Raw genomic sequence first — 24,499 nt, forward strand, 5'->3', positions numbered from 1 at the left:
TATACGAATTTGTTAGATACCCCACAGATTATTACTGATGTTGTGTTATCAGATCAGGCATTTTGTGTTGTATTTCATCCTAGCTTGTACTCTTCTATCTGTTTCTCTATTAATAAATTAAAATTCTTATAGTTTTCCATCAAAAAATGCAAAAAGACTCCTATCAATCGGAAAAGAGTTACTATGTACCTTTTAAGCATGCTTAAAGAATAGTTTCTACTCTTTCAATAAAGTATTGTTCTTCTCCCCCTGATGAAAAGGTCATGCAATAAGAACTAAATAGCAGTCACTGTGCAAGTTAAAATACAATCATGACTGTCTCACATTATTTGCATCTCTTTTTAGTGATAGCAATCTCCTTGAAAGTGTGACAACTGAGGCCACGCCACGTATAGATCCACAAATGTAATGTCATATATATATATACTTGCATACATCCGCAAGTATGTGGGAGTTAAAAGGATGACCTAATGGTAGACATGCAATGCAGAACTTTTTGTATATATATTCTGCTAGATGTAGAGAATAGCGATACCAAGTACCAACACACTTACAAAAGCTATACAGGTGTGTGGTTCTTGAGCAAGATATTTGGATTTATAGAAGGGGAGGGTTAATAATTGATGTTTCCTGCCGCATTAAAAGCAAGAATACTTTTATCGAAACACGCAATTTCACATCCAATTTTACACCCAATTTTACAGACAGTCTTAATAACATAGATCCATTACTTTTGGTCGATCACTCACTATCACTCAAGTTAGCAAATTGTGAAATTGAATGCGAAAATAAGTGTGTCTGTAGTATCGTTATAAAAGCAAAAATAGACAAAGGGGGGGGCAGGATGGCTGCATAAAGGACTGAGTCCCTCATGCCATTGAGTCCACTATTGATTATGGGCAAACTAAAGGTAGTTGCACTCATCAGCCACATTATTGGGAGGCAAAAGATGGAGCCCCGCACCAATTATAACATTTCAATACTTTTTATTTGCTTTACTCGAAAGGTTATGTTCTGCGAGAGTGAGAGGTGGGTGTCAACTTGCTTACCTATTAAAATCTCTTATCATGGCAATGACATGTTTGAAATCGAATCTTACATAAATTGGGACAGCCCTTTCTCACATACTCGCTATCTTTATTTGAACATTTCATCAAAGAAAGAAAAACTCATTTGTTGCTGTGTAAATTTTTTTACCCAATAAATTTCTAAAGAATCAAAATAAAGACAAAATAGCTATTTGAGAGGAAAATCTCAAGAACCAACTGATTGTAGGAAAATTATGTACAAATGCTCTAATCAAATGGAGGTTGCTTTTTTATTTTATTTTATTATTCCATGTACAAATGGATGAAAATTTTCAATGCACTTTGTTTACTACATCCTCTTTGTTCATAATTTGCAAAGCTGAAAAATGCGAGGACCACAAACTGGTTTGAAATGAAATTGTTAGTGTTAAATTTCAAGTGGAACAAATTCTTGGGAGTTCAAAAAATTCTTTAAATTAAAATTTAGGTTAAACCATCGTTTTCAAAAGTGCTTATGAGAAATGCGTTGAAGCTTAGAGAAAAAGAATGGCTACATCATTGAATTTTATGCCTAATGACTCAACCATAGGCATATTTTTTTATTTCTGCCATGAAAAAGGGAGGGGAGAGAGATGAGGGTTGAGTCAACTTCTATCCTACAAAGCGAATCTCTCTATTTATCATTAAACAAAGAAATAAATATATTCAGCAAAAAAAAAAAAAAAAATACACACATACAATACATACACATTTATATAATATATAGCTTTTTTAGCTAATGTTATCGTATGTTTATGAGTGGCTCTGTTTCCATATTATTAATGATTTCGTTTACTTCATTTTTCTCCCCACTAATTGAGGGTTTTATAGTAAAGCAAACCCCACACTACGGGATATTGAAACTATATTATATTTAGAAAAGATAAAAACTAGTTTTGATGTAGAAATATCATTTTCCCATTGTAACAATTACTTTGCTGAGGGTAGGTTTCTACAATTATTGGATTTGGTAATGAAGAAGGCTGCTATGAGCCTATGATAATAACAATAATCCTTAATTATATGTCCAAACAAGGAAATGTGATGAAGAAATATCATTTTTCCATTTTAACAATTATTCTGCATTTTAATCTACTGAGGGTAGGTTCCTATAATTATTGGATTTTATGGAGAAGACTGCTATAAGCCTATGATAATAAAAATAACCCTTAGTTGTACATCCAAACAAGAAAATGTGATGAAGAAATATCATTTTCCCATTTTAACAGTTATTTTGTATTTATATTTGCTAAGGGTATGTTCCTATAATTATTGGGTTTGGTAAATGGAGAAGACTGCTATGAACCTATTATAATAACAATAACCCTTAGCTGTATGCCTAAACAAGGAAATGTGATGAAGATATATCATTTTGCCATTTTAAAAATTATTCCGCATTTAAATTTGTTGAGGGTAGGTTCCTATAATGATTGGGTTTGTTGAATGGTGAAGGCTGCTATAAGCCTATGATAATAACAATAACCCTTAGATGTATGTCCAAAGTCAAAAGAAAGAAGAAATGTGATGTAGAAACATCATTTTTTCCATTTTAATGATAATAGAGAGGGCAGGTTCCTCCCTATTATTGGGTTTTGTGGATGGCAGGATCTAGACCATATCCTTGTTGAAGAATGGAAAATGACAATAACAATAACCCTTAGCTATATGTCCTAACAAATAAATGTCAGAGAGCTTTATTGACATGCATTACTCCTCCAAAGCCCAAAATTGCTCCATTTGAATTGATTTTTTGTGTGGTGTTTTAAAAGATAAAATTGTTGTTGGACTGTAATTGTTTATGTTTCTTGTTTCTTAGTACATGACAAAGATGGTTTTTTAATTTTTTTGTAAATCTACTGAAGGTAGATTCCTAAAATTATTGGGTTTGGTCAACGGAGAAGGCTACTATGAGCCTTTGATAATAACAATGACCCTTAGTTGTATGTCCAAACAAGGAAATGTGATGAACAAATATCATTTTTCCATTTTAACAGTTATTCTGCATTTAAATCTGCTGAGGGTAGGTTCCTATAATTATTGGGTTTGGTAAATGGAGAAGGCTGCTATGAGCCTATGATAATAACAATAATTCTTAGATGTATGTCCAAAGTCCAAACAAATAAATGTGATGTAGAAATATCATTTTTCCATTTACTTCATTCCCCCCCCCCCCAACTAATTGAGAGTTATATAGTAAAGTAAACCCCACAAGTAGATTTTATTAAAACTCAACCTATGAAAAGTATATTATATTTAAAAAAGAAAAAAAAAAACTAGTTTTAATGTGGAAATATTCCATTGTAATAATTACTCTGCTGTAATAATTACTTTGCTAAGGGTAGATTCCTACAATTATTGGGTTTGGGAAATAGAGAAGGCTGCTATGAGCCTATGATAATAACAATAACCCTCAGTTGTATGTCCAAACATGGAAATGTGATGAAGAAATATGATTTTTCTATTATAACAATTATTCTGCATTTAAATATGCTGAGGGTTGGTTCCTATAATTATTAGGTTTGGTAAATGGAGAAGGCTGCTGTAAGCCTATGATAATAACAATAACCCTTAGTTGTATGTCCAAACAAGGAAATGTGATGAAGAAATATCATTTTTCCATTTTAACAATTATTCTGTATTAAATCTACTAAGGGCAGATTCTTATAATTATTGAGTTTGGTAAATGGAGAAGGCTGCTATGAGCCTATAATAATAACAATAACCCTTAGCTGTATGTCCAAACAAGGAAATGTGATAAAGAAATATGATTTTTCCATTTTAACAATTATTCTGCATTTAAATCTGCTAAAGGTAGGTTCCTATAACTATTAGGTTTGATAAATGAAGAAGGCTGCCATGAGCCTATGTTGTATGTCCAAAGTCCAAACAAAGAAATGTAATATAGAAGTATCATTTTTCCATTTTAATAATAATAGGGAGGGTAGGCTCCTCCCTATTATTGGGTTTGGTGGATGGGAGGATCCATATGAACCATATCTTTGTTGAGGAATGGAAAATGACAATAATAATAACCCTTAGCTATATGTCCTAACAAATAAATGTAAGAGAACAATAAATGTCAGAGAACTTTATTGACCTGAATTACTCCTCCAGAGCCCAAAATTGCTCCATTTGAATTGAGTTTTTTGTGGTGTTTTAAAAGATAAAATTATTCCATCAAAAAAGAAAAAGATAAAAAAAAAAAAAAAAAGATAAAATTATTGTTGGACTGTAATTGTTTATGTTTCTTGTTTCTTAGTACATGATAAAGATGGTTTTTAATTTTTTATAATTCAAACGATGAGGGGAGAAAAAGTGACTTAAATTATGTACATCTTGGAAGGAGATATGATTTCATAATTAAAAAAAAAAAAAAAAAAAAAAATAGCAACTCTTAACCAGCCAAGCAAAATTCCCATGTGGGTCAGTTTCATAACCCATCTTTCTAATTGGTGAATTCAACAATATCTTTAGCAGCAAAAGAAATTACAAATCTAAATGAAATCCAAATGTAACAATAACCAAGTCCAAGAACTACAAAATTTTGGAAGCCACTGAGTTTAACATCTGAAGAGGACATTGAACTTGCAACCAAAAAAAAGAAGTAAAAGGAAACCAGAAAACAACATATTGGGAGGTAACAGAAAAACAGAGACATTACTAACTGAGCACATCATTCACTCCCAGTAGCCATTAAGAACTCCCCCTCACATACCACCTCACCTCCAACATATGCTTTCCCTTCCATCTTTGCTATGCCAAACCGCTTTTGCAGCTTAACAAGTGTCATTCTCATAACCAAAGTGTCTCCTGCAATCACTGGTTTACGGAATCTCACTTTGTCAATTCCTGCAAAGAAGAAATTTTCCCGGGAGCCTCCCACTTCTGGCTGCAGCATAACCAAACCCCCAACCTGGGCCAATGCCTGTCCGCAGCAACCACATTTTCATCAGTATTAAGCTAAAGTGTTAGAATAATGGTTAAAGTAAACTTCAAGAAATAGATGCATACAAAGAAGTGAATGATGTTCCTCAAAACTTATGTTAAGCATACATTCTCATGATAAAAAAAAGGTGTAAGCTGTCTCACATAAAGGAGCTAGTGGAGAGAGACTAGGGAGAATCAAGGCCTCATTCATTGAGAACCAGGAAAATAATATTTTGTCTTAGTTTACTTTATTCTAATGCATTAACCTTTGTGGGTTCCAGTTAGCTCAACTGATAAAGTCTCTAATAATTGAATAAGAGATCTGGAGTTCAATCCCCGCCTACACCAAAAAATGATTGATATCTTAGTCTAATGATAAAGAGCTATCATCAGGAGCGAATGCCATAGGTTGGAAATATTTCTCAAAAAAAAATAATGCATTAAACTTAAGACATAAGCCCATGGCAAATGACCATACTAGAACTAGAAAATCAACATGTCACAGTGTCTTTGTTCCTTTGGATGCTAAGTTTTTCACTAGGCAAGCATGAAAAATTAATGTCTTAAAAGATGAGTGGCAAAAACTGGAAATATGTTAGAAAGTCCTAGTGGACGGCAGATGGAGACTCCAAGAAGTATTGTAAAAAAGAAAAGAAAAGAAAATGTCTTTGTTCTAGATACTTTTGTATCAAAATTATCACAATGGCTTCCACATCACATCAAATCAGTGATTTAGACAACTTATACATAAGAAAGTCTATCTTAGGTGCAATGAAAGAGAACTCAGTGGATCTTCTCTCTAGAATGATTGTGTTCAACGTTTGAGCGGGCGTTCTTCTTGGATAGATCCTTTTACGCCTTTGTTGCAAGTCATGTTGAAACAACATTGGCGAGTACAAGGATGAGGGCACGGGAAAGGTAGAGGTAAAGGAAAAGAGGTTCATAAGGTAGTCCAAGAGACAATAAATCAATGAAGGCAGAGGATGAAGTAAGACTTATGACGGTTGAAGATACGAGTAGTGGCATGATGCAGTGCAGTGTGGGAGTGCAATTAGAGAAGGATGCTTTGTCAATCAAAATTAATAGCATCAGTAAAGGAATCAATGAGATCTCAATCAATGACCAGAACTCTGTGGCCACCATAGAAACCAAGGATAAGAACAAGAAACCTCTAGAGCGGGTTCGGGTTCTTGGAACGCATGTCAGTCCACAAACCTCAAGCATGTGGCAGCATGGCAGGGATTGCAATGTAGGAGATGAGTTTGTAAACGCAGTTGAAATCGATTTAGTTAAAAGCTCTGGTTGCACAAGAAAGTTAGGTATGGAAATTTAGTCTGAGATAGCAAATAAGTCAGTTGTTGATGAGATGGAAAAAGAAGTTACTAATGGTTCACATAATGGGCTTCCTTGCAATGGTCAAGCCCAAGACCAAGCTTTTACAGCAAAGGAAATACAGGCACCAACTGAACTGAAGAGCTGTGTTTCGAGAAGAAAAAAACGAAGTAACCTGGCTACAATTCCATGCTCCTGAGAAAAAGCAAACAGGAAGCCTCCAATTACTGCATTCAAGGGATAGCAAAGTCGTCATTGAGCTTAGTAGGACAGTTTCTGGCGAGTCCTTCCCTTTTCACTTAGTCAAGACTCCAGAGATCAATTGTGTCTTTATGGAGCAATTATGGACAGGTTCAAGTGTTCTCAATAGAAAATGGGATGTTCCTGTTCAAGCTTAAAGATGAGGTTGCTAGAGATGCAATCTTGGAGGACAGAATATGGTACATTGCTAATAACCCCCTTTTTCTACTCAAATGGACTCCCAAGTATGCAAGTTCTTAAATGCTCTTTATCACAAATTCCTATTTGGGTCAAGATCTTGCATCTTCCTTCTTCCCATAGAATACTGGAACCCAATTTATTTAAGCCACATTGCGAGTAAAACGGGCAAGTGTCTATTTACAGATTCTGTCACAGAGGATCCAAAAAGGATTTCATTATACTCCAGTGTTTGTCGAAGTTGATGCTAATGCAGATTTTCATCAGAGTTAGCTGTTGATGTGTGTGATGGGGTATACCTGGATGTTTCTCTTGAATACCTTTGGTTGTCTGCCAGTGACATTGTGTTTGGTTCGACAGAAAATATTTTCTGACCGTAAAATAATTTCAGGTGAAAATATTTTCAAGTGTTTGGTTGCATTCCTAAAAATGCTATGAAAAATTGGCGGTGATGAAGATCAGTGGCGACTAGCAGTGGTCAGAGACCGGGGATGTTGGTGGCTGACAGTAGGGCTGGAGGTTCGGTTGATGAGTTTTGGATGAGGCAGAAAATGAAAGCATAAACCAATTTCCACCATAAGTGCCTTTATTTCATGGTCAACTGCAAAACAATTTCCAGTTGACCAACATTTTCAGTTGTCCCAAACACCCACAAATGCGGACAATATTTTGGGACCGGGGGGGGGGGGGGGGGGGGGGGGGGGGTGTGGTGGAGGGTGATGACTTACCATTTATGAGAATGAATTTGTAGAGTTTTTGTACACAATCAAGGTATTAGATCATAACATCGATGACCCTATTTTAACTTGGAGCAACAAAAGATATAATAGCCAGAAAAATAGACAGTTTTGGGGAATACTGTTTGGTTTGAGAATTATAATCAAGCCACAATTTCCCTACTCTAGTGTTCTAGATCATAGTGCGACAATTATATCATTTGGGGATAAGCCTATTGTTGGCCCTAATCCCTTTAAAATTTTCAATTATTAGGCTGACCATAATAATTTCCTTGATTGGGTTAATGAAGCTTGGTATACTGGTTCAGTTCTCCTATGCTCCAATTATATTTTAAGCTCAAAGCAGTTAAATCTGAGGAGGATGACTATTGAGAAATTTAGCAGCATCACTCAAAGAGTCCTGAAAACAAGACTCGAATTGGAACTAGTGCAGAAGTGAATACTGTTGAATCCAAGGCAAACTGATTTTATTAGTAAGTAAAAGGATTCCTTGCATCATTTTTTTTTTTTTTTCCAATTAGTAATGCTGAGGAGTCTTTCATGAAGCAGAAGTCAAGGAATGCTTGGCTTAATCTTGGATATCAGAACACAGTCTTTTTCTATTAGGTCGTTAGCATAAGAAAGGCCAAAAACGCTATCAGATGTTTACCCAATGATGGAGAGAAAGTAAAGGATCCTGAGTTTCTCAAAGAGCTGGCTGTGAACTTCCACAAAAGGGAAGTTCATGCAAATATCATAACTTTGGTTCCGAAAGTCCTTACTCTTGCTAAGATGGGGGAGTTTAGACCTATATCCTGCTGCAACATCATCTAAAAGTGCATCACAAAAATCCTTTCAAATAGATTAAGGCTATGCTTGGATGATCTATTAGTAAGAATCATTCATCCCAGGCAGAAGCATTACAGAAAATTATCTTCTAGCATAAGAGCTGGTAAAGAGTTATCATAGAGAAAAGGCTCCTGCAAGGTGTGCCATTAAGGTGGATCACATGAAGGACTACGATTTGATACAGTGGGACTTTATCTTGCACTGTCTCTCTGCCATCGGAGCTCTTGTAGGTTTGTGCATTGGGTGAGGGAATGTATAACAACCCCTACCTTCTTTATAGCCCTCAAAGGAAGTATAGCTGGGTTTTTTCAGAGGAGGGAAGGGCTTAAGGAAGGGGAACCCCCTATCACCATACCTTTTTGTCTTAGGCTTGGAAGTCTTCTCAAGAATACTTCAAAACAGAGTCCAAGAAGCCAGAAAATCCTAAGTGTACAAATCTGAAGCTTACTAATTTATGCTTTGCAGACAACTTAACAGTTAACAGTCTTTTCACTTTTCAGGGGCTGATGTAGGTTCCATCAAGATTGTTCAAGAAGCTCTAAATGAGTTTAACAGCAACTCTCAAAATTTTAGACTTTTTTTTTTTTTTTTTTTTTGGTGAGAAGAAGAGAATTTTAGAGTTAGGTACACAGCTACCGGATATTTTTAGGAATCTAAAATATTAAGCGTTCATTGTTATCTATGTTAGACTTTTGGTTTGAATGTATAGCAACCATATATAGCAAAACAGCTATGGAACTAATACCATGTATAAGTTTCTTGACACATATAATTCTTTTAGGCAAATGAGTGAAAGCATTTCTATTAATGTCCAAACGATTGCAGGACACAGGCTAACATGGGTATCATATCCACAAGTTTCTAACACACTACTTATCAAAAATCAAGTGTCTAAAGCTTCATATTTTTCAATTGCAATTGAGATAGGTTTAATGTCTAAGACCAATCAAATTTCTTAGAATAATAAAGCAGGGCTTAATAAGACCATGTTTACCAATCAATAAGATAATCCTTTTAAACAATTTACAGCTAAGAATGAACCATATATCAGACACCTCATTCCAAGTGATAGCAACATGACTGGCTTCATAGGAATCACATTTTAGCTTATGGTGAGGTCTACCTATCAGACACCCTCTTTCTGTGCCAACAGTTAAAACTATCAAACATCAAACATACCACACTTGCGTATGAACAATATTGGCAGAAGAGATGCAATAGTGAAAATATGGAAATGCTAGGAGAGATGGAATAGAGGAAGAAGGAAAGGTTACTGTTGTACAACTAATAAATTTCAAGAGGATTGTAAAACCTTTGCTCAATAATACCAAAAAAAGACACTTCAGGAGAAGATGATAGATGCTACGCCCAGTTCCTTTACTAAGAAACAAACAATGACCACTATGTAAGTTTTATAAAAGACAATCCTAAAATATAAAGCAAAAGGAAAAAATTATAGAAAGGGATAATGTACAGACATCCAAAAAGAGGTTCCTAACAATGCGAAGATCTAACTTCAAAAAAGAAACATAGAACAATGTCATTGGAAATTTACAGAGGACAATTCTGATTTCTAAATTCGTTTATATAATCAAGCATGCATCTGCTCAAAATGACCTTCAAATTAGTCAGATTGTCTAAATTACAGCTCAATTTTTCAACGTTGTGTTCAATTTCTTCTGAGATATTTATAGATTGATGAAATGCCTTCTATTTATAAATTATGTAGCTACTATAATTAATAGATTTCTCACTCTACTTGCCCACATTATATTTTGATGTAATAACACTTTCCATTGGTTTTAAGTTTCTCTCGATTTTCAGATTGACAATTTAAGGAAAAGAAAGGTATGCATTATGGATTGGTGTTATATGTACAAGTGTAATAGTGAAATTGTTGACCATCTATTCCTTCATTGTCTGGTTGCTTTGAAGTTGTGGGATATGATTTTTGGTTTATTTGGAGTTTGTTGGGTTATGCCAATGTCTGTTGTTGAGCTTCTTGCTTGCTAGTAAGGTCGATTTGGTTGTCATCGTAATGGAGATATACGGATTGTTGTTCCTCATTGTTTGATGTGGTGTATTTGTTAGTAAAGAAATAGTAGGTGTTTTGAAGACAATGAGCGTTCTATGCCTGATCTCAAGCTTCTTCTTTTTTAGAACCTTATTGGACTGGTTCTTAGTATGGAAAAACCAACCTTTTTCTTCAATTTTGGATTTACTTGATTTATGTAATTTTTGTATTTGATATGTACACCCCTGTATACTCATTGTGTACTTGGGTCTCTTTTTTTTATATCAATAAGTCTTTATTACTAATCAAAAAAAAAAAAAAATTCAGATTTCCCCACCATTTGCACCGACAAGGCCACAGGTCTGGAGCCAGCATCAAGGAAGAGATGAATTTACAATGCTGGAAATAATCAAGAAAGTTTTCTACTGTAAGGCATTTTTAAGTACTCTTTTCACCAAACATTTGATTTTAATATTTTGTAAGTACCTTATGTTTAAATTCAACCATAAATTTAAAAATGAATGAGCACACAGATAGACACAAATTACCACTTTGTCTTTTTTTATTTCTTAACATGTCCTTTGCAATTACCAGCTAACTCTATTTTTTGTTTAACTTGGTCAATGCTATCTAAAAGAACCAAGAGGGGAAACTTTTTAGTAACTCTTTGTAAGGTTAAAAGCCTTGTATCTCAACTAGCACTTTCTGATGTTTCCAATAGGAACATCTAGAGTTTAAATCCCCCCTCCCCCAACTATCAAATTATCAAAGAACTGTTTGTTAGGTCAAAACAAGTGAAATTGGTGGTTTGGCACACTAAGAATTCATGTTTCTGCATATGTTGAATAATAAACTAGCACGTTACATAGCAAGCTTAACGATGGCAAAACCATTGAGTGGCTAGGGGACCAAAAAAAAAACTGTTCATGGTAGTTAATTTTTTTTTTTTTTTTTAGAGAGTTTCAACCTATGGCGTCCGTTTTTGATGATAGCTCAATCATCAGACCAAGATACCAATCGGTTTTTGGTGTAGGCGGGGATTGAATCTTAGATCTCTTATTCAACCATCAGAGACTTTACCAGTTGGGCTAACTGGAACCTACTTCATGTAGTTAATTAGATCATTAATTAGTCGGGTATTTTTATAATTATGTGATTACTAATTGTGGATCATGGTCATGGGCTTTTGGTTTTATTAATAGGTATGCCTAATGTAGTTTATGGGCTTCTATGTTTGAGTTTTGGCCCAATTCGATTATAATTTTTTTTAAACTAATCAAAGTAGGAATTGTAATCCTATTAAGAAAAGTTAAGATTTAGAGTTCATACAAGTGTGTCATAATACTCAAATAAGAATAGTTTCGATCCATAAACAAATTGCTCCCGGAGTATTGAGGCATGCTGACCTAGTATGTTCTTTCTCCCTTTCTTTTCTCCTTTGACATTCTGCTGCTATTCAATTCACATGCATTGTTCATAGTACTATTCACATGCACTGTTCACACTACCATTCACAGCTTATGAACAAATTTAATCTCTGTTTCTTCTCACCTCTTACAACCCTAAATCAAATATTTTTCCTTTCCTATCGAAAACCCGTATTATTATTTTGATCGGTAACGTAAGAAATTTTATTAAAAAATAGCCTAGTCATTATTATTATTTTGATAATTAAAAACCCTAGTCATTATTGCTTGAACCCTAACCCTTTTTCTAAAGTTCTATATTCTAAATCAGTTTCAACTCTAAGCCAACCAGAGGCACATGTAGACAGATTTCCAATATGTCCTATGTCATCTAATGTGGCAAACTCCACCAAATCTATGCTTCCCTTTATCCCACTCTACACTTACCATCAATCTTCGTACAGATTCACTGTCATCAATACTCCTCACATAATTGTAAACAAAATTTTTAAATATTTTTTACTTATCAAAAAAAAAATTGTAAACATATAAATCTAGATTCTAAACTCAATTGAAAGGACATATGTTCTAGAACATGAAATGTCTGTCTTACCTACAGGGAAAGAAAGAGAAATCTACACACCTCAACTTAGCATAGAAGCTTATATCCAACACCTGAGTTCAGTCAATGGAATCCTCTTTCCTCGATCCTCTCCAACCTGGTCCAGGCCAAAATTTCCATTGAACTATAAATATTACGGCTCTTCACCAGAACATGCCATTTTAAACCTTTAAAGATTACTTTGAGCAATCATTGGTCTTCATTGACTTCTAAAAATACTTTACATGAATTTGTCTTGTCTTGCCCCCTCTTGCTGCTAACTCTAGCTTGATATGCATTCAATCATTTCCTCTTTTTTATTTTTTAAACCATTACCACTCATCCATGCCAATTTTCCAAGTCTGGTTAGGCTGAGTAGCCGATTTTATGAGACCCAACTTTTGGGTGTTATGGGATCATAAAGCATAGCTAGCCTGCTTCTCAATTTCAATACAAATTTTATCAACTTCCCCCATTCATATAATCTCTAGTAAACAATAAGCAAATATCACTTCTTTAATTTAACCACCCAAGTCAAATTCCACATGCAACATCCTCTATTATGTTTGTAGGTGATGCTCATTTACGCAATATGAATACTTAAAGACTAACCCCCATAAAACCAACATTCAAAATTAACATGAAGCCATGAAAGCTACCACAAACAGCCATGAGAAACCAGGGAAGTTAAAATAATTCCAACAGGCAGATAGTTATCCAAAAAAAAGGGTATTATCCTAGAACAAAAAATGCAACATTCTTTAAATTGCAGAAGTATACCACAGTAAAAAGTGATGAAAGTAGATTAGATGAGGTAGGAAAGTATATAGTTTCCATATTATTGAAAATCAAATCAAGTCATTGATTATACTAGAAAATCATGGAATTGGAATAGATCAAGAAACTGATTGAGAGACAAAATTGTGGGATTGAAGCAATCATTTCAAAATTCGAAAATGTAATTGACTTGCTAATGTAATTCTCATTATAAAAATGAGTTCTATAGTAATGTATCGTCACTTAAGTGAATGAAGAACTTGTAGCCATTTGGGCTCTTTTTTCGTGTGGCTAAACTACATAAAACTATCATGACATACCTTATCTCTCTCTTTTCTCTATCACAAAGTGAAAAAAGAATGGTTGGGAAAATGATGAGTACCTCAACCATGAGAACACCAGGCATAATAGGCCTTTCAGGGAAATGCCCAGGAAAGAAATTATCATTTATAGTCACATTCTTGATAGCAACAGCTGAAACCCCTGGATTGTATTCAATCACTCTATCCACTAACAGAAATGGAAACCTACAACACCCCACCACCAAAAAAACGAATTCATAAGAAAAACACAGAAAACACATGAAACAAGAACAAAAACAAAAAAATTGACAAAGACCCACCTGTGGGGTAGAATTTCACGTATCTGATTAATATCCATGACCGTAGGAAATGCTGGGTATTCTGCAGAAAACGATCAAGAATTAAATTTTGAAAACAAAGATTTTTTTTTTTTAAGCTTTGTGCAAAAAGGAGAGAATTTGAATTCAGAAATGTGAAAGAAAACATACTCTTTTCAATGGGTAAGTCTTGGTTGTTGGTGTTGTTTGATCCATTTAGAGAAGAGCATGTGATGGAATTGGAACGGTGGATAGATTGAAGCGAGAGAGAAAGAGAGGTTGGGGACTGTGAGAGTGAGAGTCTTCTGGTTCTGGGTTTGTTGAGAGACTGAGAAAGAGTGAGAGAGAGGAGGGAATTGGATGTGGCTGCCATTTCTTTTCAGAGAGAGAGAGAGAGAGAGAGAGAGAGAGAGAGAGGAGAGCGGAGACTTCGCAGTGCAAGGGAGTGAGAGAGAGAGACAGAGGAAGAGTGTTTTGAGTGAGGTTGGGGATGGTAGTACAAATTCAATAACTCGTTGAACTACTTGCAACTAATATGTCCTGATGGTGGCCCAACCAAAGAAAAACAAAACGTGTCTCATGTCATATCATTCAAAAATAAGGTACTTAGTTATGATACTACCAAGTCTACCATGCTTGTTATGAGACCTCTTTATGAGAAATGAGTGAATCCCAAATCATGGGAGAGAGGTCTTGTGAGACTGTCTCACAAGAGAGTCTCTCTATTAAGTAGGGAACCAAAAATCGAAAATTGGGGGAAAAGGGATCATAAACCAAAAAAAAAAAGTTGATTGCTTGTATGGACCAAGCTTAAATACTATAAAAAAATAAAAATAAAAAACCGTTTAGTTTGATTGAACCAGATTGAAAATCGAGTTTGGTCCAAATTTTAGAGCAATTCGATCAATCACAATCTTCCATTTAAAAAAAAAAGTTGCGGTCCTAGTCTTGATCTCAATCTCGATTTTGCAAAAAAATATACCAAATATATATTTTTACAAATTCCCTAATAACCCAACTCTCCTATTCTTTCCTCTCAGTAAGGTGCGGTTTGGATCCGCGTTTGTGTTTGTGCGTTTGCACGTTTTGCGTTTTCTCTTTTCTTTTTTTTTTCTTTTTTTTTTTTAGCGTTTATGAATAGTAATCGGCACTGTTCATGCACGTGATTACACTATGCGAAGACAAAGTTACTGTTCACGCACTGTTCATGTACTGTTCATGGGACCTACAACCACTTTATTCAGAAAAAAAAAATATTAAAAATGGGTCCAACGGCAATATTCACACATTTAAAAATTATTTTGCTACAGTGTTTTCAATTTTCAGTTTACAGAAAAATAAGTTGTATCCAAACAGACCCTATATTCTAACATAGTTGAACATATATTTGGACTTTTTATACTCAATTACAAATAAGGGCTGGACTAACCAAGACCCAAAAGTCTCAAATTGGTTCAGACCGGTCACTTGTCTAGTCATTTTGGTCCAAGCCTTTGACAAACTGAACAAACTAGTATGGTCCTAAAAAATGCAAAAACCAGACTAGACCAAGTCATTTTCACCCCTACACATTAATGAACTAATATCAATTTCATCGATGGCAATTTTTCAAAATTTTATTTGAGGATCTTCAACTATTAGGACATCAATACTAATATAACAACTCAAATAATTTTATAATTTCAAATTTGAGATTTTTTTTGTGTATAATTATTATTATTTTTGTTTAGACCGAAATTTTGGTTTGTCTAAAGGTTATTTTTGTTGTTCAGTAGTTTGATTTGTTTAGACTAGATTTGTACTTTATTTTGTTATTAAATTTAGTTTGTCTAGAGATTTTTCTTGTTATTCTTGGGGAAATCATATTCATTTAGACCATATATATACTTTATTTTGTTGTTATTCTTGGGGCAACTGGGCAAAAAGGATGGGCAACTGGGCAAAAAGGATAGCAATTTTTTTTTCAAGGGTAAATTTGTAAATGTTTTGGAGGAAGGTGGGGGCAAGAACACATATTTTGGGTTAAATTTCAAGATTTTCCGTATATGTTTGTGAGTGTGTGTATTGGGTTCAAATTATACCTAGGATAACTCTAAACTATATTACACCACTCAATAGTTTTTTATATTGGATATAATTTTTAACAAATACACCATTAGATTATATTTTCTTCTTACACTCTAGATGCTTGCAAAATTTCAAGATGTTTAGAGATCATTAACTATGTCATCAATGAAATGTTAAATTTCAAGTCTTTGTATTCAAAATCAACCAACCAATCAATCAATATATATATAAAAGCAGAGACTTCATACGGTAGTGCATAAGGTCTTGTCAAGTAGCGCTATAATTTTGCATTTACCATTTTTTACCTCTTTCAATTTTTACTGTTACCCAAAAATTCGAATTAACTTATTTTACTGTTATCTCATTAATATCTCATTAATTGCCTAAGCTTACACCACACCTTTCTCTATTCTTCATGTCTTTTAGCATATCCACTATTTTAATATTTTAGACCTCATGCGGGAGTGCATGAGGTTTTGCCAAGTGGCACTCTAATTTTGCATTTAGCCTTTTTTTAACCTCTTTCATTAAATTTTTTTTACTATTATCCAAAAGTTCTCATTAACTTATTTTACTGCTATTTCATTAATTGCTTAAGCTTACACCGCACTTTTCTCTACTCTTCATGTCTTTTAGCATACCCACTGTTTTAGTATTTAAAAAAAAAAAAAAAAAAGTAAGGACTAATAGTAATAACTAATAAGATAAATAAAGACCTGAGACTAACAAAACATTTGAAAGAGAGAGAAAGAGGAATCTAAGGGGTTACCACCTCAGTTATACTGGCCTCCCACCACCATCAAGACGCCAAAACCCCTATGGGTAATTTTTTTTTCTTTTTAAATTAGGGGCATAAATATGATTTAGGTTTAGGTAATTAAGGGATGGCAATGGGACGGGGCGGGGCGGGGCTGAAGGATGGGGTCTTCGTCACCACCCCACATGGTTTTGTTTTGCCCTATCCCTGCACCGTCCCGCATGACGGGGAAAACTTTCTCACCCCGTCCCCGCCCCTTGGGGCCCCGCGAAGCCCCGCCCCATCCCGTAAAACTTTACTTTTTGTTAATTTTCCCTACAACTAGTAAAATTTTTTAAATGAAACCTATTTCATTAATAAAAATATACTTGAAATTGCAACTAAATTTATCCCATCAAATCAAATCAATTTTTAGAAAAAAAAAATTAATAATATATCAAAATGTTTAACAAGACAATCACAAAGGAACAAAAAAAAAAAAAAAAACTTATAGTATAACACATAACAAAATAAAGGTAGAGAACCATATTAGGTAGAATAAAATAAGCTAATATTGATATGTTTGTTTAGTAGGATTTTAGAGCAATTACATCAGCTTATGCATAATTGTGCAAAATGGAAAAAGTGGCCAATTTTACACAATTTGAGCAAAAAAACACCCACACCAGCTTGTGCATAATTGTGCATTTATGCACAATTGCTACAGTAACTGTGCATTTATGCACAATTGCTACAGTAACTGTGCATATATGCACAATTACTGTAGCACTTCTATTTATTATTTTATTCGTTTTTTCTCTGTCTCATCTCTGGTGCTCTTTGTGCTTGAGAAACTTGATAGAACCAGCAATGAAAAATGTGTAAAGTTTAGCTTTGCTACAAAATAAAAAATTCCTAGATTCAATCAGATCGTGATGAAAAAGAAAGGAAAACCATAGGAATAGAGAGAGTGAGAGAGAGAGGAAAGAGAAACGTACAGATCGAGAATGGAAGTTTCATCCTCCTCACTGGTGGTGACAGCGATCTCCTCGAGCTTAACGATCGGAGCATGGGTCTGAGAGAGAGAGAGGCAGTTTCTTGCCAATCGGAGCTTAACGATTGTCGGTGGTTAGGGCTTCCACTTCTTCTCTGTGCTCGTGCTCGGGTTTAGTGCTTGCCATAGCCTTTGGTTTCTTGCTTTGATATTGTAGAGAATGGGTCTGAGGGAGAGTGTAATAAAAAATTATAAAATAATGAATATTTTATTGAATAATTGTGTATAATAGATAAATTGATGTAGGTGTTTTGTAAAAGTGATGGTGTAAAATAGAAAAAGTAGGTTTTAAGTGTAAAATAGACGGAATCTTATGCACAAGTTGATGTAATTGCTCTTAGAGTATGAAAAATTTAGAATTATAATCCTTAGTAACACGGGGTGGGATGGGGACAGGGAGGGGTGGGGCGGGGTGGGTTTAAAAAGTCTAAATCCATCCCGCCCCGCCCCGCCCTGTGGTGCGAGGCAAAAATCTTGCCCCATCCCTGCCCCACCACCTTTACGGGGTGGGGAAAACCCGCGTGGGGTGAAGCGGGGAGGGGCGGGTTAAGTGGGGCGGAGAAAAATTGCCATTCCTAGGTAATTTGGTTGGATAGTTTTTGTTTTAGGTATATAAGTAGAGATAATATTTCATTAATTGACTAAGCTTACACTACACATTTCTCTATTCTTCATATGTTTTAGCATACCCAACATTTTAGTATTTTTTTTAAAAAAAAAGAAGCAAAAAATAATAATAATTAAGGACTAATAGTAATAATTAACCAAATAAGGTCCTGAAGAGAAATAGAGAGACACAAAAATGTTGTGGATTGTTAAATAAAATACATTGTTTCACTATATATTACCAAAATAAAAGACCTAAGACTGACAAAACATTTGAAAGAGAGAGAAAAAGGAATCTAAGGGATCACCACCTCTGTTATACAAGCCTCCCACTACTATCAAGACGCCAAAACCCCTACAGGTAATTTTTTTTTTCTTTTTTTCTTTTTAAAATTAGAGGCTTAAATATGATTTAGGTTTGGATAATTTGGTTGGATAGTTTTTGTTTTGGGTAAATAAGTAGAGAGAATATTTGGTGCGCAATGTAAAGCCATATTCTACCATGGTTTAATTTTAAATCATCTATAAGATACAATTATTTGATTACCTTGAGTTTTGAAATTGTGGATTTTAATAACATTCCAAACATGTTATAATACTAATTTTCAGGGAAAAATTGAATTAATTTTTTTTTTTTGGTAATATTCAATAATGTTTATACCTTCAACAACAGTTTTTATAACTGCTCTTACATGGAACCTATAGTAGCGGTTGTTTTTTCGATAATAACTAATTTATAACAAACTGTATGAATGGGAGTTAGCGGTTTTTATTTTATTTTATAGCAGTGTTGTATAAAACTGTTGTTAAAGAATATCTAGTAGTAATTCACAAAACCCCTGTTAAAAATAATTCATGCTAGAAATAAGGGAAATGAATACCACATTTTTAATTTTGTTTAGCAGCAGTTTATAGAACTGCTACTAAAGAATCTATAGTAGCAGTTACATAACCGTTGGTATAACTAATTAATTCCAAAAGGAAGGCCCTATGTACTAGCAGTTTGTTAATTCTCTAGCAACAGTTCTATGAATTGTTGCTAAATAATCTATAGCAGCAGTTACATAACCATTGGTACAAATAATTATTCCCAAAAGGAAGGGTTGTGCGTACTAGCAGTTTTTAATTCTCTAGCAGTAGTTCATAGAACTGTTGCTAAAGAATCTCTAGCAGCAGTTACATAACCGTAGGTATAAATAATTAATTCCAAAAGGTAAGACTGTGTGTCCTAGCGGTTTTTAATTCTCTAGCAACAATTCTATGAACTGCTGCTATAGATGTCTTCTATACCAATGATTCCTAAAACATAACCTATAGTGACCTATAGTGATGAGAACTTAACAGCGGTTTAGAAATCTGTTGGTATAGACCTATCTGACTTTTAGCAGCAGTTTTTAATAGTTTTAGTAGTGGTTATAACCGCTGCTAAAAATCAAGTTTTTTGCAGTGTCCACACTCTAAATAATAATTTTTATCTTAAATATTTATAATCCACTTAATAATATAAAATTTACAAAAGAAAAAAAAAGTGAAAAAAATACCTAGTACTTGATTTCTTGAAAGTAAAATAACATTAAAAACAAAAGATAAAGATAAATCACTCCACAGTCCACACTCTAAATACTAATTACTATTCTAAATATTTATAATCCACTTAATAATATAACATTTACAAAAGAAAAAAAAAAGTGAAAAAAAAATTACCCAATACTTGATTTCTTGAAAGTAAAGTACCATACAAAAAGAAAAAGACAAAAAAAGATAAAGATAAATCCCTCCATAGTCCAAACTCTAAATACTAATAACTATCTTAAATATTTATTATCCCCTAAATAATATAAAATTTACAGAAGAAAAAAAAAATTAACCCAGTACTTTATTTCTTGAAAGTAAAGAACCATACAAAAAGAAAAAGAAAAAGATAAATTACTCCACAGTCCACACTCTAAATACTAATTACTATCTTAAATATTTATAATCCACTTAATAATATAAAATTTACAAAAGAAAAAAAGTGGAAAAAAAAAAAATTTACCTTGTACTTCATTTCTTGAAAGTAAAGTTCCATACAAAAAGAAAAAAAAGAAAAGAAAGATAAAGATAAATCACTAGTACCATACAAAAAGAAAAAGGAAAATAAAAGATAAATCATTCCACGGTCCACACTCCAAAATCTAATTACTATTTTAAATATTTATAATTCACTTAAGAATATAAAAGTACAAAAGAAAAAAAAGTGAAAACAAAAAATTTACCCAGTACATGATTTCTTGAAAGTAAAGTACTATACAAAAAGAAAAAGAAAAAAAAAACAAAAAGATGAAGATAAATCACTTCACAGTCCACACTCTAAATACTAATTACTATCATAAATATTTATAATCCACTTTGTAGGGACATGTTTTGGAGCCCAAACCCAAAATGTAAAGGGATATTGGCCTAGTGAGCCCAGTACAATAAATTTATAGAGAGTGGGTTAGAGAACTATGCCCTAATGAGTTGAACAACGGCCAGAATGGGTTTGAAAGATAATCAAACAAAAGCAAGAAGGATTGATCCAAATAAATTCACTCTCGGCACGGTCCGAGGAGGTAAGTTCTAATATAAATCAGTTGAACAGATTACTAATACAATTTTGATTGCTACCGTCCTTTCTCTCTCTTTCCGATCCCTCTTCCATGAAGGGTCTCTTACATTATATAGTTCCCTTTTGATGATCTTGACCCTACACTTGTTGATCATTTAAGTTACTACTTGAGTGTTTGTCCCATCAGACACCCCCTTAGGCCTTCTATGAGTTGAGGTAGCCAAGACAGCACTATTCAGGAGGTCTTCTCCACATTAATGCAACTAGAAAGTTAGCTGCAGAGTATTTAATCCGGTGGTAGTAGCTTTTCCTTAGATATTTCTGAGCTCCTATTCTTCCAGTGTGTTCATAAGGCACATCCCTCTTAGTGGCATTTCCTGGAAGGTCACTTTGAGTGATAGAACATACATTCGATCCGTGCTTTTTTTATCCGAGGAGACAATCCTCCTCGGACTACCTTTCCCAACCTTTTCGCTTGCACGTTACTCATGGGATTTTGAACTTAAGACCCTCACAATTGCTTATTTGTCCTCGGACTAATCAACGTCCTCGGCCAAAACCCAAGGCCCAATATACAATTTTGGGCCCTTATCCCTACACACTTAATAATATAAAATTTACAAAAAAGAAAAAAAAATTGAATAAAAAAATTTACCTAGTACTTAATTTCTTGAAAATAAAGTACCACACAAAAAGATAAAGATAAATCACTTCTCAATCCAAACTATAAATACTAATAACCATCTTAAATATTTATTAACCCCTTAATAATATAAAATTTCGAAAGAAAAAAATAATTACCTAGTACTTTATTTCTTAAAGGTAAAGTACCATACAAAAAGAAAAAGAAAAAAGAAAAGATAAAGATAAATCACTCCACAGTCTACACTCTAAATACTAATTACTATCTTAAATATTTATAATCCATTTAATAATATAAAATTTAAAAAGAAAAAAAGATTGAAAAAAAAATTACCTTGTACTTGATTTCTTGAAAGTAAAGTACCATATAAAAAGAAAAAGAAAAAGAAAAAGATAAATCACTTCACGATCTACACTCCAAATACTAATTACTACCTTAAATATTTATAATCCACTTAATAATATAAAATTTACTAAAGAAAAAAAAAGTGAGAAAAAGGTTTGCCCAGTACTTGACTTCTTGAAAGTAAAGTACCATACAAAAATAAAAAAAAAAAAAAAAAAAAAAGATAAATCACCCCAAGCTCCACACTCAAAAAACTAATTACTATATTAAATATTTATAATCCACTTAATAATATAAAATTAAAAAAAAAATTACTCAGTACTTGATATCTTAAAAGTAAAGTACCATACAAAAAAAAAAAAAAAAAGAACAAGAAAACAAAAAGATAAAGATAAATCACTCCGTGGTCCATAATACTAATTACTATCTTAAATATTTATATTCCACTTAATATTATAAAATTTACAAAGAAAAAAAAAAGTGAAAAAAAAAATTTATTCGGTACTTAATTTCTTGAAAATAAAGTACCATACAGAAAGAAAAAAAAAAAAAAAGAAGATAAAGATAAATCACTCCATAGTCCAAACTCTAAACACTAATAACTATCTTAAATTTTTATTATCCCCTTAATAATATAAAATTTATGAAAGATAAAAAAAAAAAAAGAAAAAAGATAGAGATAAATTACTCCACAGTTCACACTATAAATATTAATTACTATCTTTAATATTTATAATCAACTTAATAATACAAAATTAACAAAAGAAAAAAGAAGTAAAAAATAATAATTTACCCTGTACTTGATTTCTTGAAAGTAAAGTATCGTACAAAAAGTAAGAGAAAAAAAAAAGATAAAGATAAATCACTCCCCAATCCACATTCTAAATAAAATTATTATCTTAAATATTTATAATCCACTTAATAATATAAAATTTACCAAAAAAAAAAAGTGAGAAAAAAGTTTACCCAGTACTTGATTTATTGAAAGTAAAGTACCATATAAAAAGAAAAGAAAAAAAATATAAATCACTCAATGGTCAATACTCTAAAAACTAATTACTATCTTAAATATTTATAATCCACTTAATAGTATAAAATTTACAAAAGAAAAAAAAGTGAAAAAAAAAAAAAATTTGCCTAGTACTTGATTTCTTAAAAGTAAAGTATCATACAAAAAGAAAACAAAAAGATAAAGATAAATCACTCCACAGTTCATATTCTAAATACTAATTACTATCTTAAATATTTATAATCTACTTAATAATATAGAATTTACAAAAGAAAAAAAAATACCTAATACTTGATTTCTTGAAAATAAAGTACTATACAAAAAGAAAAAGATTAAAAAAAAAAGAGATAAAGATAAATCACTCTACAATCCAAACTTTAAATACTAATAACTATTTTAAATATTTATTATCCCCTTAATAATATAAAATTTCAAAAGAAAAAAAAACACCCAGTACTTTATTTCTTTAGAGTAAAGTACTATACAAAAAGAAAAAAAGAAAAAGAAAAAAAGATAAAGATAAATCACTCCATAGTCCGTACTCTAAATACTAATTACTATCTTAAATATTTATAATCCACTTAATAATATAAAATTTACAACAAAAAAGTGAAAAAAAATAATTTACCTTGTACTTGATTTCTTGAAATAAAGTACCATACAAAAAGAAAAAGAAAAAGATAATGATAAATCACTCCACGATTCACACTCCAAATACTAATTATTATCTTAAATATTTATAATCTAATTAAGAATATAAAATTTACTAAAGAAAAAAAAAGTGAGAAAAAAGTTTACCTAATACTTGATTTTTTGAAAGTAAAGTACCATAAAAAATATAAAAAAGATAAATCACCCCAAGGTCTACTCTCTAAAAGCTAATTATTATCATAAATATTTATAATCTACTTAATAATATAAAATTTACAAAAGAAAAAAAAAATTGAAAAAAAATTTACCTAATACTTGATTTCTTGAAAATAAAGTACTATACAAAAAAAAAAAAAAAAAAAAAGACAAATCACTTCACGATCCACACTCTAAAAACCAATTACTATCTTAAATATTTATAATCCACTTAATAATATAAAATTTACAAAAGAAAAAAAAGCGAAAAAAAAAAAATTACCTAGTACTGGATTTCTTGAAAGTAAAGTACCATACAAAAAGAAATAGAAAAAGAAAAAGAAAAAAAGATAAAGATAAATCATTCTATAGTTCAAAGGTTAAATACTGATAACTATCTTAAATATTTATAATCCATTTAACGATATAAAATTTACAAAAGAAAAAAAAAATCCCACTACTTTATTTCTTGAAAGCAAAGTACCATACCAAAAAAAAAAAACTCAATAGTCCACACTTTGAATACTAATTACTATCTTAAATATTTACTGGGAACTTTTGGGCCCTTTATGTGTGGTAATGGGAATCTGGGCTTGATTTGGAATAGTCCTTAATTTTAAAGTGGTTTGGACCCAATTGAATTTCTCATGTCCATGCGAATTCCTTCTAAGTTGTCTAGACGATGAGGGAGCTACAAGTACTCCTTATAGTGGTTGAGCCATAACCTAGTCTTAACCTCACCCATGGTCCCAAGGATACACACATATTTCCTATAAATAAAGAGAAGTGTTACGTCTACTATATCTTTATAATATTTTTACAATAAATTATAAATACTAAGTTTTATTGGTTCTAATTTG

General features: G+C 32.5%; 1 protein-coding gene across 1 annotated transcript; it reads right to left on the minus strand.

The window, feature by feature from the left end:
* Positions 1 to 4,467: 4,467 nt before the first annotated feature.
* LOC126690618 (uncharacterized) lies at positions 4,468 to 14,255 on the minus strand. The gene is made up of 4 exons (XM_050385852.1): positions 13,918 to 14,255; positions 13,750 to 13,810; positions 13,510 to 13,654; positions 4,468 to 4,992 (listed from the first exon to the last, which is right to left on the minus strand). The coding sequence occupies exons 1-4, from the start codon at positions 14,117 to 14,119 to the stop codon at positions 4,741 to 4,743; spliced, it is 660 nt and encodes a 219-aa protein (XP_050241809.1). The 5' UTR covers positions 14,120 to 14,255; the 3' UTR covers positions 4,468 to 4,740.
* Between the last annotated feature and the right edge of the window lie 10,244 nt (positions 14,256 to 24,499).

Source organism: Quercus robur, chromosome 6 (assembly GCF_932294415.1).
Source record: "Quercus robur chromosome 6, dhQueRobu3.1, whole genome shotgun sequence".
Classification (NCBI taxonomy): domain Eukaryota; kingdom Viridiplantae; phylum Streptophyta; class Magnoliopsida; order Fagales; family Fagaceae; genus Quercus; species Quercus robur.